Source organism: Dendropsophus ebraccatus, chromosome 8 (genome assembly GCF_027789765.1).
Source record: "Dendropsophus ebraccatus isolate aDenEbr1 chromosome 8, aDenEbr1.pat, whole genome shotgun sequence".
In the NCBI taxonomy this organism is placed as follows: Eukaryota; Metazoa; Chordata; class Amphibia; order Anura; family Hylidae; genus Dendropsophus; species Dendropsophus ebraccatus.
This window is the reverse complement of record NC_091461.1, coordinates 23,456,806-23,473,863: the sequence shown is the minus strand read 5'-3', so window position 1 is coordinate 23,473,863 and position 17,058 is coordinate 23,456,806. Positions and strand designations below refer to the sequence as shown.

Sequence of the window (17,058 nt, the reverse complement as noted above, 5' to 3'; positions counted from 1 at the left end):
CTTGGAGACTGGATAGGTTGAGTTTGCATACTTATGGCTGTGATATCTGACCATTTTTTGTGTTTTCTTCAGGCATATAGAATAATGTCATAAGGGTAGTGTAAAGCACACCACATATTAGTAATGGCACTGTCATTAGTTTTTCTTACATTTGAGCACCAGAGCTTACAAAGTAGCAGAGTATACTGTGAGTGTGTCCCGTATGTTGTAGAAGTATACAGTAGCCTGCCATAGGTGTAACTATAGTCATACAGCCACTTTAGGATCCTCCACCTAAGGACCCTCTAAAGCAGAGATGGGGAACCTTCGGCCCTCCAGCTGTTGCAAAACTACAATTCCCACCATGCCTGGACAGCCAAAGCTTAAGCTTTGGCTGTCCAGGCATGATGGGAATTATAGTTTTGCAACAGCTGCAGGGCCGAAGGTTCCCCATCTCTGCTTTAGAGGGTCAAGATGGTTGCTCCCAGTCTCAATACCATTGTTGTCTTTCCTTTTCTATACTAAGAAATAATCTTCCTCCTACAGGGAAAGTCTTCTGCCTCTACACGGAGGAGTTTGCCCAGAATGACATGAAAACATTTCTGACGCCAAAAGTCGAAGAGTCAAATTTGACCTCGATGGTTCTGTTCCTGAAGAGGATGGACATAGCCGGCCTGGGCCACTGTGAATTTCTTAACAGACCCGGTAAGTTGTTCAATGAGCTCTATAAGACTGGGTTTACACTGTGTTAGGACAGTACATCTTGGCCATACATTGGCATCTTGACTAAAAAGGGGATGCTGATTAGAGATGAGCGCAACCGGAGCATGCTGGAGTCCGATTGTTCGGCATTTGAATACCGGTGGCTGGAGAAGTTTGATGCAGCCCTAAGGTGTCCGGGAAAACATGGATACAGCCATAGGCCTATGACTGTATCCATGTTTTCCCGAACTCCCTAGGGCTGCATCCAACTTCTCCAGTAATCAAATGCTAAAGGATCAAACTCTAGTATGCTCCAGTTGCTCTCATCTGTAATGCTGACATATACTGTGGCGAACTGCAGTGGGCTCCATTCACTTTGAAAGCATTGCTAGATTGCTATTAAAAAGTAAAATTGATCCCACAAAAAACAAGCCCTCATATGGCTGCATTGATAGAGAAAATCTTGGCTGCATCCTGAAGTGAATAGGTCCGTTTTGCAATCATGGCACAGTAATATATCCGGACTGGCAGGGTTTGTGGTGGAGGGGCTGCTGCCCTTTACTGAATGATAATAGGGATCTTAAAGGGGTTATCCAGTGCTACAAAAACATGGTCACTTTCTTCTAGAGACAACACCACTCTTGCCTCCAGTTCAGGTGCGGTTTGCAATTAAAGGGGTATTCCAGTCAAACATAACTTTTGATATGTTGCTGCCGATGTTGAGACTAACAAGTCATTCCATACTTGTTAACTATTTAGTCTCCTTCCCCCAGATCTGAGCTGCTGCTTTCAGCCAAAGACACAAAAATCTGTGTGAGTTTTTCTCTCTGTCTCCTTCTCTTTCATCCTCCCTTCTGAGACAGCTGATGTAAACAAGTCCCTCACTGGCTTTATCTGCAACTTTGTAACTTCTCTGTAACTCTGGGAGGGTTAATCTGAGGTCAAGTTGCTAATGAACTCACTGTGATTAATCCTCCCGGCATTACAAATAAGCTACAATGTTGCAGATACAGCCTGCCAGGGACTTGTTTACATCAGCTGTCTCAGAAGGGAGGGGGGAGAGGGAGAGAAAATCTCACACACAGATTTTTGTGTTTTCAGCAGAAACCAGGAGCTGAGAACTGGGGGAAGGAGACTGAATAGATAATAACAAGAATGTAAGAAATTGTTAGTCTCAATGTGGGCAGCAACACATCAAATTATGTTGGAGTCGAAAACCCCTTTAAGCTCCATTCACTTCAATGGAAATGAGTTACAAAACCACACCCAAACTGGAGACAAGAGTGGTGCTGTCTTTGGAAGAAAGTGGCCATGTTTTTGTAGTGCTGGATAACCCCTTTAAAGCTCTTACCCTACCGACCTGACATGAGTTGTATATCCTAGTAATATGTGTGCAATGCTTGTCATGGAAATAGCAGCCCTGAGTGTATCATTCAGCTGCAGAATGAGGCATCTATTACGTGAGTCACTCTCTAAGCCTGGTTTATGATCGGCCACGTCGCAGGTCTTTATACCTCTCCTCAATGACATAACTAGTTTTCCTGCCAAGTTATTTCAGCAAGAGATAACATGTCAAAGGTTGTTTCCTGGTTCTCACTTTAGCTGGTCGGTCTGTTATGTTAACAAGAGCAAAGGGTGATATGGGGTAAACCCAGGGCTGGGCTGGGGGATCTCGCAGTGGGTCCAGGCTCTGCCAAAACCCAGACTGTCCCCACATTTTCCTTCTTAGTTTTCCCCTGCTGTACCCCATTTAATAAGCAATAATGTGCCAAGTGGTTAACATGAGCTTTTGGCTGTCGGGGCATGATGGGAGTGTGCAGAGCCACAGGTTGCAGAACATTGCTATTATAAATACTTAAAGGGGAACTATCAGCAAGTCAGACCAATCTAACCTGCTGATAGCCCCCTATAGTGCCGGGGACGCTGAGGAGGAAGGTATGTGTGTTACTTTCCTCCTCCCCGTCGGTTCCATGCTTTTAGTCGGGGTAAACTCTGCTTTGGAGCACCACTAGGAGCACTGCCGCATCATCCGGCCCGCCACTTCTAATGGTTATAAATGGAGGGGAATGCTCCTTATGGTGCTCCAAAGCAGAGCTTCCGCCGACTAACTGCACGGGACTGGCGCAAAGGAGGAAGATAAGACACATACCATCCTCCCCAGTGTCTCCGGTGCCACAGGGGGCTATCAGCAGGTTAGATGTGTCTAACTTGCTGATAGTTCCCCTTTAAAGGGGTTGGCCACGTCATAGTAAAATAGTACAGTGTATAGTATTAACTGTGCTAACTGCACTTACTGACGGCAGCTCCCTGAGTACTTCATGGAGCTAAAAAGAGATCTGTATGCTAAACAGTGAGCCTGTCCATAGGATAGTTGAGCATAGAGGAGCATGTGACCATGCCCCGCCCCCAGTGTCCCCCATAGACATATAGAGGCTCAGTGGAGGACACAGAGAGTGAGGCATGGTCATGTGTTCCTCCATGCTCTGCCATCTTATAGGTAGAATCATCATTTAGCGTACTTATCAGTATGGCACACCCTGGAGGAGGGGTGCCTGATGTCAGAGCTGCGAGGCACTGATATAGCTGCTGTCAGTAAGTGCAGTGAGTACATTTACTGATACAATTTTAGTATGAAGTGGCCAACCCAGAATGGTCCCATAGACTTTCTAACCATGTCTGTTCCAACCATGGGACACAGAGCAGGGAAAGAACACACCAAGTGCAGACCTCTTCCAGCTTTTTTTTTTTTTTTAACCTAAATCTTGTCTTTCTTGCCTACAGGGGGTAGTTTAAATATAGTTAGTGCATTCAAAATATTTGTTACTTTTTTTTCTCCTCTACTTTTTGATAGCTGATAGGAAGTGCATTAGACAGCTGTAATCACAGGAGAAAGCTCCTCCCATGAGGAACAATGCGAATGGGGACAGCTCCTCCCATGAGGAACAATGAAAATGGGGAGAGCTCCTGCCAAGAGGAACAATGCAAATGAGGACAGCTCCTCCCATGAGGAACAATGAAAATGGGGAGAGCTCCTCCCATGAGGAACAATGTAAATGAGGACAACTCCTCCCATGAGGAACAATGCAAATGGGGCATAATGGGGACAGCTCCTCCCATGAAGAATGAAGCACATATTAGAGGCAGCATTTCTGTCCCATCTAGCCTTTACCTTCATTGTAGCATGAATGTTATGGTTGTGACTGTCGGCCCTGTTCTTCAGTAACCCTGAAGTAGACCTTGGTTTCCTTCCATTGACATGAATAATGTCACGACTTTGATGTTTGCTTGCCTGCTTTAGGGGGTCATGTTAAACAGGATTGCTCACTGCTCCATGTATCCGAGGAAATACACTGTATGCTAGGTTTTATGTAAAAATACCAGTGTTCTCTGAAAGCTTCCATGCTGAGTCTTCAGAAAGTGACTCAAGTAGGGAATCCTGCTGGATTATTCCAGATTGATTATACAGATGCTTTCATCACCGTGATGGGTAAAATCTATTTTCTTTTGCATTAGGTCAGTCCTAATTGACAATATGTCTACCGAGAAAACTCAATTTAAAGGGGCATGACTCTTTTTTTTTTTTTTCCTTTTGTCACCTTCAAGTATAGGTTAATATAGAAAAGGGAGAAAAAAAATCTAACTGCAGGTTGCACAACAATAGGCCTCTCTAAAGCCAGCCAGCACCCTTATCTATACTGTGGAGGGTCAACAACCCTGAAACAGCTGTCTACAGATGGGTAACCTTTCCTTCTGGAGGGATCTCTCTAGCTTGGTTTAAAGAGTTCCTGTCACTAATTTTTTTTGTTTTAAGAAATCAAAAGGGGTTGTAATCGCATGTGACCATGATTAAGCACGGTAGCGCGAAACGCGTTGGTTTTTAATGAATTTTTGTAAATTAAAAGTTATGTTTTAATCTCATCCTCATGATCCGGGAGTGCTGACCTACTCACAACTTACCTATCAATTTGTTGTAATTGCAAGCAGTTTTGCACAATACTTGTTTTATTATTTTTTTATATTTTCTTTTTTAAATCAAGGTTATACATAGGGCCAAACTGTGGTCCATCCTCCCTCCATGCTTATATTTGGTCAGGTTTGGTACAAAAGGCCCCAGTCCTTTGTGCGCTCACACAAGGAAAGACACCTGTCCATCATGCAAGTTGTACATCAACCGAGGGCAATTATCTTAGGCTAATTATATTATTAACTTTTGCTAATTATATTATGAGCTCTGCAGCTTACCAGGAAACAATGCTCTTTATTATGCAACAATTCAGTCAGTATAATGTCACTGCGTGGTTACAGAGGTTTTGGTGCTGTGTGACAGGAGAGCTGACCATACAATGCGAGCACCCCCAGGATTTTCTGCTACTGAATGTGGACGCACAGCAGTTGTACACATGCACAGTGAAGGGAGACACCTAGTGGCTATATGTATATTGTTGAATTAAACATAGAAAAAATAAAAAAAATACAGTATATTGCAAAACTGTTTGTGATCACAACCCCTATACATTTTTGTAATAAAGAATTTTCATAACCGTGTCTCTTTATCATATAGGGACACATAAAAAGTTTATCAGTTGGGAAGTTTTGCGCCCCCCGTACACATTAGAAGGTGGACGGATCCCACCAACATGAACAGCTTTGCCCGACATTGTGTCAGACCAGCTTTAGACACGTTAACAGTTAACTAATCTATGGGCCATGCCGCTCCAGCAGCAAATAAACATCAACTCTCTAGGCAAAAATATTCATTAGTAGAATATTGATCTTGTTGTGCTGGAAATTCCACCCACAAAGCAATGAGAAGAAACGTCAACGCGAGTTCTCCACAGCTGTCACCTTCAATGCCGACAGATCGGACCCCGCACCAGTGGGTGTTGTGCCCTCCTTCTAGTTCCTGAAGTGTCCAAGTCAATTACAAAAACTTTTCATCCATCACAGAAACTTTTCCAAAGTTTTAGTTGATCGGTCTAGGTGTTCAGACCCCCACCGATCATCAGAACAAGCATGATATGAAGTGTAGTTTTGCAGCAGCTGGAAAGTAACATGTTGAAGAACTTGATTTAACCTTTGCTTTAAGTATAATACGTGGACGTTCTGGCTGCATCGACTTATGGGGGAATAAGATAAGCTTGGTTTTGCTTCTTCGATAGGAATCAACAAGTTTGGTTGTCATGGCGATGTGGGTGTCCATTCGAGACCCATTTTTCACATGGTTTAACAGACGGTTTCTCATTTGCCACGGGGCCTATTCTACGGATATGTGTACACATCTGAACGACGCGAATGGCCGATTACGGACGTTGCTCACACATTCTGATAAGGCTTATTATGGATGGTGCAGGAAGATAATATGGAAGAGAATCTGAGAAGAGAATTTTTCCGTGGGTCTAATATTCGGGTATGAAAGCCCCCTGTGCTGAGGACCTGAATGTGAACAGGACTGTAGATCTGACTACTCATCCACAAACCTTTTATGCCCCAGTCCTGTGCCACCCACCTGACCCATTTGTTCCTGACCACACATACCCATGTCTCTTCTTGTGTCTTTTTTCGCTGTGCAATGGCATCTCTTGACAATGCTAAGTGATACTGAACAGTGTTGTCACTGGTTCTTCCAAAAGGTATCTTAAAGGGGTTATTCAGGCTTAGAAAAACATGTTTGCTTTCTTGCAGAAACAGCACCACTCTTGTCCTCAGGTTGGGTGTGGGTTTTGCATGTCAATTCCATTGAAGTGAAAGGGGCTGAGGTGTAATATCACACACAACCTGAGGACAGGGTGGTGCTGTTAATACTAGAAAGTATCTTTGTTTTTCTGATTCTGGATAACCTCTTTAAGTGGATGCCTGGGATAGATTCATCACAAGTGCCAAGTGAATCTATAGTACATTTGTTAATATAAGAATCTTATGGATCAGCTAGCGAATCCTTTGTCCTAGGAGACCTCAGAGCGGCCCATGAATGTGAACCTACTTTATACAGGCTAAACAAATCGATGGCCGATCGGTAAGATTCAGATTTAACCAAACTTACTGAAGAATTTCTCTATGGTGTCCACCACTCATGGGCTCATTTGGTAACCAACAGATATGTTTTTTTAAAAGGATCCCTTTAAAATTTTTCCAGTATGTTCACATATAACGGCCTAAGCTCCATCTGGCAATTGAAGCCTACGGGACACCTTTAGCATATACATTATTGAGCCTACATTGGTGCGGTTCTAGTTGTGAAGCTAAACCTTTATTCATAGTTTCTATCGATGCCTTTTCCAAATACGCCCTGCGCCGCTCTCTGAAGATTAATTGGGGTTACGGTTTTGTCAGGGAAAAAATCACTAAACGTCCTATAAGTACAATTGTAGCGCAGTTAATTCCAAGTTGTAATTGAAATGAACAAAGCCGGCAAAGTTGTTACCCTGCTCTGGCTCGGTGAACCACGCGAAAATGGATTGGACGGGAGAGAGACGAAGGTCTCCCGATGAGTTCCCATGACCTTCATTACTTTGTCCTCCTATGTTAACGCTTTCCTTTCCAAAGGATAAATGGAGGGCTGCCAGGATTGTGTGTGTGTGTGTGTGTGTGTGTATATATATATATATATATATATTGAGATACTTTCAAAATTGCTTACCTATACAAGTCTATGGGTCCATATTTGGCACCCAAGTGGTGGCACATAGAACCTACTGTGCCAAAGTTTAGGCAGGAAATTCTGCCAACGTTGGGTGGTTGGCACTGCTTGACACCTTATAGTTTTGAAGGGATGCGCATGATGTGTCTTTGAGTTAGCCGACTGCTGTGTCTATGGTCCTCAGTGTTGATAGTGTCGTAGCATGAGGCCACCTTATCGTTGGTGGAGTGGTTTACACTGCTTGAAAATGGTAACAAAGAGCCTCATTATTTTTGTGGAGATTTTTTTTTGGCTGTTGGGGGGGGGGGGGTGCTGCTTTTAATGATTTTCATATCCGTAGTGGGTCTGTATCTTGCCATTGCGGTGAGCTGTTGCATTTTTGTGTGTTTTTGGTCGTGATGTAGACCCATTGGCACATGAAATCCCCAAACCAGGCAGAGGCCGGCACAGCTGATTGAGTAAACTCTTGGAAAAAAAACTTGCACTTGGTAATTAGGTGACAGCTGTTTCGCACTATACAGGTCTGGAGAAGTACTGTATAGCACGAAACAGCTGTCACCTAATTACTATCATTAATGGCTGGCGTCTTACCTGCAAACATGCTTGTCGACATGGACGGTTGAAATAAATCGGGCACTTTGTTTTACATGACTTTGGTGGCGAGTGCCGCTTTTCTTCTCTATTGTAAATGTTTTGGCTAACTTATTTTTCGTTGCTGAGCACCCCACCTACGCAAGTTGTTCAAAACATTTACAGTAGAGAAGAAAAGTGGCACTTGCCACCAAAGTCATGCAAAACAAAGTGCTTGATTTATTTCATCTGTCCATGTCAACAAGCATGTTAGCAGGTAAGATGCCAGCGATTCATGATGGTAATTTTGTGACAGCTGTTTTGCACTATATAGGTCTGGAGAAGTACTGTATAGCACGAAACAGCTGTCACCTAATTACATTCATGAAGCACTGGCATCTTACCTGCTAACATGCTTGTCGACATGCACGGCTGAAAAAAATCAAGCAATTTATTTTGCACAAATTTGGTGGTGAGTGCCGCTTTTCTTCTATATTGTAAACCATTGGCACATGCCCTTCCTGTATCCCAACCCTGCGTAGCAGTTAAGCACTATGGCCTCTGCTATGTGAGATGTAAGTGGTAGAATAATCTGCTCTTCGTGCCTTGGTTGGATTTTCGGGACAGGCATAAGGTTATCCATTGAGGATGCAATATAGTATTGTATCATACGTTGCCAAGTAGTGCCAATGTGGACAGTATCCTAGAAGACTTGTACATATGGAGGAATATCCAATGTGGGGTTGAAGGTAATTCTGAAAAAGGAAAACATATATTGAGCAATGCTCTGTAGTGATGATAGTCTGCGCCAGGAGCTGTGTAGAGGGACGTATAGCAAAGAACATCAGTTTCTTAAGGCCCTATTACATGAAACTATTATCGGCCGTATTCGTCCAATATCAGCCATTATGGCCGATAATCGCCCTTGTAATAGAAGACAACGATCAGCCGACATGAACGATGTCGGCCGATCTATGTCTGTCGTTGTCTTTCAACATGTTGAAAGACAAACGACTAAGATAGCAATGACCTGCTGCCATCTCTGCAGCCGCTAACTTCTATGGGCTGCCCGGACAATCTAACGATCATAAAGACGGCCCCCCTGGCTCTTACCCGCTTACTGCCAACGCGTGTAATAGCGCCAGCAGCGAGTGGGGAATGAGGAGCAAACGAGCGCTGACAGCGTTCCTTTGCTCCTCTGCATCGCCCTATGTAATAGGGGCTTTAGACACTGGCTATGTAACTGCTGGATGCAGGACCCAATCAACAATGTAAATGAGCACTGATCTGCTAGATTGGTGCTCGTTTACTGGACCTATTCCATGGCCCCGATGATCGTTAAGCGAGGGCTGCAGGGACATTGTTACCGATGTCCTTGCAGCCCTTGTTTCATACATTACCTGTCTGGGCTGCAGGTCTTCTCCTTCTTCCTCCTGGTCCCGTGCCGCAGCAGCTTCAGATCTGGGCTGTCTGAACTGACAGACCGTTTAGCCAATCACTGGCCGGAGCCGCCACGGCCAGTGATTGGCTAAACGGTCTGTCAGTTCAGACAGCCCCGCTCCTAAGCTGCTGCGGCGCGGGACCGGGAGGAGAAGACCTGTAGCCCGGACAGGTAATGTATGATGCCGCTGAAATCGCTGATCGCCGCTGTGCACCGCTATTCCACCATAGCGATGCGCTGGTGGCGAACTATGATTTTAGGTCTGAACCTAAATGAATCGTCTGATCGTTCTATCTATTCCGGGCCGATTCGGCCAATTATCGCTCCATGGAATGGGCCCCTTACTGCTCAATTAAACAAAAGCTTTTCAGCTTGAACACAGAATTGTCTTGTGTCCTTTCAGATATTTGGCAGACTGCAGCTGCCTTTGCTTAAAGGGGTTATCCAGTGCTACAAAAACATGGCCACTTTTTTCCAGAGACAGCACCACTCTTGTCTCCAGTTTGGGTGCAGGTTTTGCTGCTCCGTTCCATTAAAGTGAATGGAGCTTAATTGCAAACCGCACCTGAACTGGAGACAAGAGTCATGTTATTTCTGAAAGAAAGTGGCCATATTTTTGTAGCACTGGATAATCCCTTTAATAATTTGACTGTACTCAAGTATACCTGTATCCGTTGTTGATACCTGAACTTATCACCAGGATGATAAATGCCTCCAGTCCTGTCCAGTGCATTGTACTCCTCATCTTTATTATAGCCTCTCCATATTTACCGCAGAGTTAGGTGAAAACCCAATAACATTTCTGCATAGACTAAATTACGACATCTATATCACTCGCTGTAGACTTCTTCCTGGTGCTTTGTGCTATTTTACGTCCTTGTTGTAGCACTGAAGTCCATTGTGTCCTATATCCGAGCCGCGGGTACTCATTTCATGGCAGGCTGCCGAGCGTCTTGGATGTGGCACATTCTGTCCGCTTGACTGCCTTCACTTTACAAGGTCTCGCCACTGGTTGCATTAAACCTTCCACACCGGCTAATAAATAATTCCACTTACTAGGAAGTCTTTGAGTTATATAGTCGGATGCCGTACAGCATCTCTCCACGGGATTGTACAGTATGAAAGCAAGTTTGGAGGAAACGTATTACCGCTATAAGAGCCCTATGGAGAAATGAACCTAGTGATGAAAAACTATCTCTCTTGGCGTCCTGGGGGTTAGAGGTGAGAAGACATGCTGGTAATGGGCTCTGTGAGTGTTACACTAGCATCCTTACAACTGAGCATGTGCATACTGCTTCTGTTTTAACAGGGTTATAAACAGCTCCACTCTTGTCTATAGGCAGTATCCGGTATTGCAGCTCATGCCTATTCAGTTCATTGCTGTAATACAGTACATCGCCTATAGAGAGAGGTCCAGCAAACCTCTGGAGGGCAGCAGGTTATAATCCAGGGGGAGGGAACCTTGGCTCTCTAGCTGTTGCAAAACTACAACTCCCATCATGCCTGGACAGCCAAAGCTAAAGCTTTGGCTGTCTGTGCATGATGGAAGTTGTAGTTTTGCAACAGCTAGAGGACTAAGGTTCCCTGTTCTAATCCATCCTGGGCAAACCCCTAAGAAACTTTGGTGTGTGGCAGAGTACTTGAGCTGCTTGGTTCCCTTTAGTCCTCCTAAAGGCCCTACTCCACGGAACGATTATCGGCCGTATTCGGCCGATATCGGCCGCTACGGACGATAATCGTCCCGTGGAATAGAGTGCAACGATCAGCCGACATCGTTCATGTCGGCTGATCGTTGCAGTCGCTTATTTTTCAACATGTTGAAAAACAAGCGACTGATATAGCAGCGATCTGCTGCCGTCGCTCCGTTGAATAGGAGCATCGGCAGCAGACGCTGCTGTATCCTATGGGCTGCCCGGACGATCAGTGATCACCCCCGCAGCTCCCCACCGCCCCTCCCGCACTCACCCGCTCGCTGCAGCCGAGTTAAATAGCGGCGGCAGCGAGTGGGGAACGAGGAGCAAATGAGCGCTGAGAGCGCTCGTTTGCTCCTCTAAACGACCCGTGTAATAGGCGCTTAACTCCGACTAGGCCTGACTAAGACTAACTCTTTATGGTGAGGGGACCTGGCAGAGGGCCTGGGCCCAAAGGGACCACTGTAGGGAGCATTCTAGCTTGCGTCCTTCCCCCTACAACATCCAACACAAAAGACCTTCACACTTCCTCTACCCATGTGACTTCCTATCTCTAGCATATCTGTGAGTGGGTGAAGAGTGCGTAAGAAGAAGTAAAGTGAGAACTGATAGGACAGAAGATACTCCAATAGGTTCACAGATCCATGTGACACACAAATAAAGAATAACCCTTTCCATACTTCAGCCGTGCAGCATCTGTGTACATACATCTGTAATAACGACATCTAGTGGCGAAACTCTATCACTACTTCATCACCACTTACTCACAATAAGTACAGGCTTTTACGAAGGGTGTAACCAATAGCAACACCCATGTAGGACACCACAATATGTCCATATTAGAGAGGAGCAAACCTTAGGCATGCTCTTTCTCGTCCGAACCTGAGCAGACAGGATTTGATTACCGGTGACTGAAGAAGTTGAATGCAGCCCTAGGGAGTCCTGGAAAACATGGATATGGCCCATGGCTGTATCCCTGTCTTCCTGGCAGCTTTAGGGCTGCATCCAACTTCTTCAGCCACCAGATACTGCACGCTCAGGTTAGGATGAGCCAGAGTGTGCTTAAGGTTCACTCATCTTTAGTCGGTATACTTTTTTTTGACAGATTGCTGTATAACACTGTGTGCAGTATGGTGAGCTTTATAATATCAAATGCAATGAAAGAAAGAGAGGTAAAAGTTGCAGTATGGCGCCACAGTTCTCAGGAGATGACGACAAGATATCCTAGTAATATAGCTTTTACTACTTTCTCCCTTCCAGACCCGGAGAGTCTGATGCAGGCCTTAGAAGACCTGGATTACCTGGCAGCGCTCGACAATGATGGAAATCTTTCTGAGTTTGGAATCATCATGTCTGAATTTCCGCTGGATCCGCAGCTGTCAAAATCTATTTTAGCCGCCTGCGAGTTTGATTGTGTGGATGAAATGCTGACGCTGGCTGCCATGGTGACAGGTATTGTACATGTAAAACAATGGTCTCCACCATAAACCGGGGGGGCTGGGTGCCCGATCCAATGCCGGAGTCTGTGCCTGTCAGGGAATCAGCAGACACAACCTCCAACAATGTGATTTTCATGCAAATAAAAGGTGCATTAGCGCTAAATGCAAAACAATTGAAGATTCAATGGGACAGATGATACCTATCTGGCAATCTGAACGCTGGGTAAAGTAGAAGATATTATGTAGAGGGAATCTCTCCCAGGGACATGTTTACATAGATGTGATTGCATTGTCCTGACGTGACTGCCTGCTGCATAATGCACCCTGAAGCCAGAGGATGGAAGGGCGGCGGACTTATATACAGATCAGTATAGAATTGTTTGATATATACACACACACAAATAAATGTAAATACAGTGTGTGTGTGTGTGTGTGTGTATATATATATATATATATATATATATATATATATATATATATATATATAGTTAATAGTGATTGGTGTAATTGAAGAATTTCATTGCTGTATTGGAAATTTCAACACATCCTGTCCTCTGGATAGGCCATAAATATTATACACAGTGCTCTCTGCTGCCACCTCTGTCTATGTCAGGAACTGTATGAGGATTTGCTACTGCTTTGGACAGTTCCTGTCATGGACAGAGGTGGCAGCAGAGAGGACTGTGTCAGACTGGAAAGAACACCACTTCCTGCAGGACATACAGCAGCTGATAAGTACTGAAGGGCTTTAATTCAAACAAAAGTAGTGTACAAATCTGTATCTTTCTGCCCCAATTTTTTCTTCTTTTTCTCTGGAGTTCCCCTTTAATTTTTTTAAGGTAGAGTACACACAGAGCAGATGTCTTGCAGAAAATTCTGTAACTGAGAATTGGCACCATTAATCTGAATGATATTGATTTGGTGGCAAGCACCTGAGTGTCTGTGCTCTCCATTAAGATAAATCTGCCATGTGTGATTAGACCCTGAGATGGTCAATATGTCATTCGCACAATTTAACAAGAATCTTTTTACAACTTTTCTCCTTTTGTAATCGGAAGCTCCAAACTGTTTCCTGGATTCGGCTCATGAAGCGGATGTGACCAAGCAGAGCAACAGAAGGAAGTTCCTGCACCCTGCCGGAGATCACTTCACTCTTATCAGCATCTACAGAGAGTACGAGCAGATGAAGGTGGCCGATGCCAGTCAGTGTGAGTGCCCTCCATTACTCCTGTACTATGGCCTACCATTGGGGACTACCCCCAGTGCACCGATCCATCCCTTCTAATGAATATTAGCGGAGTGGGCTGGCTGGGTTTGTGCACTAGGGGTGGTAGTCCCGCCCCCAGGGCACCAAGATGCCTAATTAGCATAAAAATTAAACTCTCTGAATAGCACGGAAAGGGCCCGCACACATGCCTGTGCTGCCGCACTGAGTGTACATGTGCATGGATACATCTATTGTGAAGCTATCGGCTATCTTGGCCGCCTTTTAGCGCTTATAAGTTTCATATGTCGGTTGAGCAGATTAGAAAGGAAGTTTGTCTGGCAGTAAAACATCCTCAGTGTCTAGTACTCAATTTTTCAGATGACATTGAGAGATGGTGCCAAGATCACCTGCTGAACTACACGGCGCTGGAGATGGCGCGTGTCATACGGTCAGAGCTTCTGGAGATCATGAAGAGGATTGAGCTTCCCGTGTCTGATCCAGCTTTCGGCTCTGATGAAAATGTCATGAACATAAAGAAATCTCTGCTGTCTGGATTCTTTATGCAGGTAAGCGATGCCAGGCCAGGCGCATCTGTGATTACAGAGAGAATACAGGCCGCCACCCTGAGTAATATCCATGGCACAACAACCAGATTAGTAAGTGATACATATAATGAGAGGATTGGCGTCCCCTCCGGGCATGAGATCCCGCAGCCTGTCCATCCATGAGCAGCTCACTATGAGGGCTTGATACCACAAAGGAGGGGATTGTTCTAGTTGTATAACCCATTTAAAGGAGTGATCCAAGATTAGAAAAAACATATTATTTCCTGGTCCCTTGAAGTTAACCTGTCAGCAAGAAAACAGGGGTGTAAATAAGCCCATGGCTAGTCATTGGGGTACCAGGCATATTTCCATAGTAGTTTCCAGTGCCGAGATCCAGCCCATGTTCACTTTTATCCAGTTGCGAACAAGGACAGAGACAGTGATAAAGAGGAAATGGGCGGGGCTTACCTGGGCTTTTGCTCTTCTAGAGAACACCCCCTGGGCACTTGAGTATTAAGCCCCTATTACACGTGGCGACTGAGAGGAGCTGTAAGCACTCGCTTGCTCCTCGTTCCTCGCTCGCTGTCGGCGCTATTACACACGTCGGCAGCGAGTGAGGACGGGGAGCTGCCCGGGCAATCGTCGGGGTAGCCCATAGCAGATGCCTGCGGTCGACTGCTGCTGCTCCTATTCCGCGGAGCGACTGCAGCAGATTGCTGCTATATTAGTCGTTTGTCTTTCAACATGTTGAAAGACAAACGACTGCAATGATCAGCCGACATAGTTTGTCGCCTGATTGTTGTCTTCTATTACACAATCTACTAATACGGCTGATAATCGTTTCGTGTAATAGGGCCTTTATTTCCAGTATCAAAAAGGCTTCTATCTTGGCACTGGAAAGGACTATAGAGACAGTAAAGGGATGCCCAGAATTCTGATGTCTAGTTCTAAGCTTATTTAGACCACTCTTTTCCTGCTAACCGGTCCATTGTAAGGGTAGCTTCACACGTACCGTATCGCAGCTGATTTTACCATATTCCAGGACCGCCAATCATAATAGTTTTTACTAAAAGTTCAGCATCAGAACACTGTGCACTGCTGCCAGCAGGTAATAGGGGCACTGACAGGTTCCCTTTAAATTCAGGCTTGCCAATCAGTTATTGATATTAACTGCTTCCTGGACGACGACAGTAAGTAGAACCTATTGTAATCATTGAAAAATAAAAGGAAAGCTAATCTAGATAAAAGCCAACCATTTAATCTGACGGTCAGAACAGTTTCTTCAGGATCCTGTACAGTGCACAATTTTCCAGACTATTACAGGCCATTTACTTTAAGCTTAATTTACATTAAATCAGAAAAATCTCTTCAATTTGAGCTACTAAAGTATAACCTATACAAACTATATATAATTATATATATTTTTTTTCTAGGTGGCTCGAGACGTTGATGGCTTAGGGAACTACATCATGCTGACACACAAGCAAGTGGGGCAGCTGCATCCAGAATCCGGGTATTGCCTCAACCATAGCATCCCGGAGTGGGTCCTGTTCCATGAATTTAGTGTAGCAGATAGAAGCTGCATCAGGATCGCCTCAGAAATCTCCCCAGACCTGTAAGTATCAGCCCCACATTGCTTTAAAGGGGTTATCCAGTGCTACAAAAACATGGCCACTTTCTGTCAGACAACACGACTCTGGTCTCCAGGTCTGCTGCGGTTTGCAATTAAGCTCCATTCACTTCAATGGAACTGAGCACCAAAACCCCACCCAAGAGCGGGGCTGTCTCTGGAAGAAAGTGGCCATGTTTTTGTAGCGCTGGATAATTCCTTTAACTTCATCTGATACTACCAATATCTAAAGTGAAGAGGACTTAAGAGGCTCCAGTACAGTTTAAGACTATAGTACCCAGATGGCAAATGGCAATATTCCATATAAAAATTGTATTGAAGAAACACTCCCCCCATTGTTGGTTTTTTTATTATAATTTATTATGCAGCTAGTAATACCTTATTTATATGTAAAAAAAAAAATCCTGGAATGGTTTTTGTCAGGTAGGTCATGCAATCTCATTGTGACCCCCTAGAAACTACATGTTTCTGTGCTCTCAAGGGGGAATCACCATCTCAGCCAGCAGAATTTGTAAAATGCTTGTGTGGTACAGTCCTTGCAGGTTTATCAACTCTAATAAGAGTTACTTAGAGATGAGTGTAACTCGAGCATGCTTGAGCTGGAGCGCTCAGCATTTGATTCCCGGTGGTTGAAGAAGTTGAATGCAGCCCTAAGGAGTTCTGAAAAACATTTGTACAGCCTATGGCATGCTCAAGTCGCACTCATTTCTCGAGTTACTGATTACTATACGGCCTCTGTCACACAGTTATCATGTGTTTGACAGTATAGTCTTAGTTTATTTAGACATGTAAAGATGAGAATTATTACCTTCTCCGCAGCAGGCCGCAGAGGGTAGCGGCTCTAGCTACCCATGTGCTGCTGTGCTGATGCATCATGGGATTAGCAGAAGATCTAATAGGCAGAGGATGCAGTTTGTAGTCTGAAAGTCAAGGTGACTGATCAGAGGTCCCATGACCCAGATACATAATGAAACGTATGGATGCAGCAGAGCTGGGATGAAACGGATGACTCAGCAGGCAGAGTGATAGAGTGTGAGCATTATACAGGGGAAAGATAAATTGCAAGAGAGTGCGTCCTTACTACAAACACAAGGTAGAAGTTATATATTTTCATAATGTATTTCCAGGATTTACACAATGTCAGGTTTACCTTGGTGAGTGGTTCCTATATCAGTATATACCCACACCACCAGTGTACAGTACATTTCTATATAAAA

The 17,058-nt window shown here is 44.5% G+C and overlaps 1 protein-coding gene across 4 annotated transcripts in view; it reads left to right on the top strand.

The window, feature by feature from the left end:
- DHX32 (DEAH-box helicase 32 (putative)) overlaps positions 1-17,058 on the top strand; it is a 50,325-nt gene that overhangs the window by 32,435 nt on the left and 832 nt on the right. For all 4 annotated transcript variants that reach the window (XM_069980027.1, XM_069980025.1, XM_069980026.1 and 1 more), the window contains 5 exons: positions 526-684; positions 12,281-12,472; positions 13,518-13,667; positions 14,045-14,232; positions 15,645-15,826. In XM_069980027.1, coding sequence (XP_069836128.1) covers positions 526-684; positions 12,281-12,472; positions 13,518-13,667; positions 14,045-14,232; positions 15,645-15,826 — 871 coding nt within the window. The remainder of the gene's footprint in view (positions 1-525; positions 685-12,280; positions 12,473-13,517; positions 13,668-14,044; positions 14,233-15,644; positions 15,827-17,058) is intronic.